At 38.2% G+C, this 4,079-nt stretch overlaps 1 protein-coding gene across 1 annotated transcript; it reads left to right on the top strand.

Annotated features, from left to right (window-relative positions):
* Positions 1–442: 442 nt before the first annotated feature.
* Positions 443–1,405, top strand: LOC307101481 (olfactory receptor 10C1-like; the record flags this gene model as incomplete). The annotated part of the gene is made up of 1 exon (XM_079774471.1): positions 443–1,405. One exon carries the CDS (start codon positions 443–445, stop codon positions 1,403–1,405), a length of 963 nt encoding a protein of 320 aa, XP_079630597.1.
* Positions 1,406–4,079: the final 2,674 nt, after the last annotated feature.

Here is a 4,079-nt window from a genome sequence, read left to right as displayed (position 1 = left end):
CATAAAAATATGTATGAAAATGAATACATAAATGGCTGGAAATATACTCCCTTCCAAATGCGTAAGAAATGCTGTGAAATTTGAAAGACCAGAATATAGCACCTTTATATTTTATTATATATACTTAGGTTTTATGCGACTTCTTTACAGTTAGAATGCTTTCATATGTTACTTATATAACAGCCTGTGTATATAAGAATATCAAAAAGATAAAACAAAAAAATATTTTGTAAGATTCAGAATTCAAAATCAGGAAGAAATACTGTACCCATTTGAAACTGGGCTGCTTTTTAGAATGCTTTAGCAAAAGGAATCCAGTGTGTAGGTTCCCATGGCAGACCACTGATCCTAGGAAAGCTCCTTTTCCTGAGGGGTGATCAAGACCTATGCTAGGTGACTGGATTACGTGAGGTATTACCTGCCCTCTCTGTTATCTCCACAGATGTCTGGCTCCTTGTCTATAATGAGTGGAAACGAATCCTTCTGCACCAGATTCACGTTTGTGGCTTTCTCCTCTCTAGCAGAGTTGCAACCTGTGCTCTTTGTTGTATTCTTAATCATTTACCTGTTTACTGTGGGAGGAAACCTCATTATCATCTGTCTGATCGGGGTCACCCCTTCCCTGCACACTCCCATGTATTTCTTCCTGGTTAACCTCTCCTTCCTCGAGATGTGCTATATCACCAGTGTGGTGCCGCAGATGCTGGTGCACCTGCTTGTGGATACCAAGACCATAACTCTGAGGGGCTGTGCAGCTCAGATGTACATATTTGCCATCTTGGGACTGACAGAGTGTTGCCTGCTAGCAGCCATGGCTTATGACCGCTTTGTAGCTATCTGTTACCCACTGCATTACACTCTCTGGGTGGGCCCTCAAGTGTGTTTGAAATTGGCTGCAGCATCTTGGACCACCGGGGTGGTGGTGGAGTCAGTCCAGATCACCTGGATCTTCACGCTACCCTTCTGTGGAACAGGAAAGATTCAGCACTTTTTTTGTGACATCATGCCTGTAGTGAAACTGGCTTGTGTTGATACCTCCCATAATGAGATTGTGATGTTCGCTGTCTCCGTGCTCTTTATCATGAGTCCCTGTTTCCTCATTCTGTGCTCCTATGTGTGCGTTTTTGTGACCATCTTAAGAATCCCTTCAGCAGCTGGCAGACGCAAAGCGTTCTCCACTTGTTCTTCTCATATCCTGGTGGTTTCTCTCTTCTATGGCACTGCCTTGTTCACTTATCTCCAACCTAAGACTGCACACACCCCAGAAACAGACAAAGCAACTGCACTCATGTACACGGTGGTCACACCGGCTCTGAATCCTCTTATCTATACCTTGAGGAACAAGGAGGTGAAGGAAGCCTTTCAAAGGCTAACACAAAGGAACTCTTTTAGACAAATGGCCTAAACCAGCCATCATAGACAAAACTTACACTATTGTACAGAGAGGTCACCCAAGGTTTTATGATACCTCTACAATATACACTGAGTAGTCATATTATTATGATCTCTGAATGCATAATAATCTGGCCACTCAGTGTGTGTGTACATATATATTAGAGGCCCGGTGCATGAATTCGTGCATGGGTGGGGTCCAGCCAGGAGGGGACATGGGCGGTTGGCCGCCCTGCCTGCTGGTCAAACTCCTGGTCGAGGGGACAATTTGCATATTAGCTTTGTATTTTTTTTAATTTTTTTAAAATATATTTTATTGATTTTTCACAGAGAGGGATAGAGAGTTAGAAACATTGATGAGAGAGAAACATCAATCAGCTGCCTCCCGCACAGCTCCTACTGGTGATGTGCCCACAGCCAAGGTATCGAACCTGGGACCTTTCAGTCCGCAGACCGACGCTCTATCCACTGAGCCAAACCGGTTTCGGCTGCATATTAGCTTTTTAATATATAGGATATACACTGAGTGGCCAGATTATTATGCATTCAGAGATCATGGGCCACTCAGTATATATTGTCATTAAAGTATTTACAGCATAGCAACCAAGCAACAGTTGGACCTGTTCTACATTTTTCACTTTGTTTAAATAAAAGGGAACTATGCAGTAAGACCATTAAATAATTTATCATTTATTCAATCAACAATATTTAATGAACATAATTACTGAGCATCTCCTATGTTCTGAATAACATTCAGTTTTGTTTTATTTTTTGCTTCTACAGTGGTAACAGGATTAAGGTTAGTATGCTTCACGCCATTTTACAAAGGAAAATGAAATGCTCTTCTTGTGGTAAAAATAAAAAATGAATAGAAAGTAATTAATACATTTTTGTGTCAAATATAGACTGTTAAATTTAAATTCTTAAGTAGAGTACATGCTTTTAATTACTCTGGTTCTCTATACAGCTTAATAATCATGCATCTGCAATAATCAATGTTAGTGAATACTGATGAGTGATATTCACTGTTACATGACAACACAACTCTATTTCACTTGTAAGTCCAGTGAGGGGCCCTGATTATTTATCTAATATGTATATTAGATGTATATATTGCTAGGCCAATGATAAAAATATGGCAATAAGATTTTTATCAAATTTTAAAATTTGTGGTTATTTTCCCCCATTTTCCTGTATTCCTCTGTATTGAATATATACTATATTGCTTTGTTCAAATTACCATTCTTCTTAAATCATCACTCATGTCCTGCGTTTTTCAGAATATCAGTGATCAGAATCTGGAATGTTTATCAATATAATTACAACTGAAAAGGACATACCAGGGGATTTTAAACTCAGAAACTAAGCATCACTGCAAATGGGAGCTGAACAAATGAATTCATTTCTTGTGACTGAACAATATGAATTTTATGAGAAGTGAGTGTTTGTGTTTATACATGAGATACTGTGATAGCCTTAGATGAAAGAAACTTCACAAGAGTAGAATAACTGAAGGTCCATAGGCACTACTTGTGCAACAGCAGAACCTCACCCCTTCCAACATTACCTCTTAGTTGTCTCTGACACACATAACAAATACTTCACATGCAAGCATGTGTGTGCACGCGCGCACACACACACACACACACACACACACACACACACACACACCAGTCCAACAACTGCCAATCATCACAGGTTTTCTGATCTTTCACATTGATTTGCTCCCATTTTAAAATATTCTCTGCTCTGCAAAACCACTTAGAGAAGCTTTGGCGTTGTTATTTGTTACCAAACTGTTAAGAGATCTGTGCTTGTACCAGAAGTAGTATTTCTGGATGTTGTCAACCTCCAGTTTTCCAGGATTCCAGGGTGATGCTGAATTCCCAGAAAAACAGCTGAAAGAAATCCCTTTACCAAACTTGTGTTGTTTTATTCCTTGAGCTTCTAAATAGTTATTTCCCAAATTAAAAGTTTAAACAATCTTTTCCACACATATCATGAGAGGCAATCAATACTGTTGCTTTAAAAGAAAGGACAGGTTCCAAAAAGCAACCTCAAAAAACGCCCTATTGTAAAATTTATGGAAGGAAAAGAACGTATACAGATCTGAGCTTAAAGAATAAATAATTATGAGCAGCAATGAGAGGCTTTCCAGCACGTGCCCACATCTCCAAAACTTGCCCAGCACTCAGGTCCCCCCCATTTAACACTACTTGATATCACTTACACAGCCCAAACTGAAGTTAAATACCAGAAATTTCCAGTAGTCAGTCCTTCAAAATGATAAAACCTGATATTAAAATTATCATTCTATATTTTGAAAGATATTAAAGCATGTTTAAAATCATGTAATAATGTTGATCTTACATGCTATTTACTCTCTTTAAAATCTCCCTCTCCAACAACTATCCCCTTTCATCTAATTAATCCACATTTTCCCTTCAAATCTCAACTCAATAATTGTTTATTTATAAAAGCTTTCTTTTGTCTCTATAACTACATCTCTTCCTCCTATTACATGTTTTGTGACATTGTCTAATTTTCTTTGGGTCCTAGTTTCCTTTTCATATTTACAGTGTTTGGATTGTGTATTTAATTGTTTTTATTAAAATATGTATTTGCAATTAATTGTAGGCTCCTGAAGGAAAGAACGTGTCTATTTATTACTGTATTCCAAAACTTAA

The sequence above is a fragment of the Cnephaeus nilssonii genome, assembly GCF_951640355.1.
Source record: "Cnephaeus nilssonii genome assembly, chromosome: 6".
Lineage (NCBI taxonomy): Eukaryota > Metazoa > Chordata > Mammalia > Chiroptera > Vespertilionidae > Cnephaeus > Cnephaeus nilssonii.
This window is presented reverse-complemented; position numbering and strand designations above follow the sequence as displayed.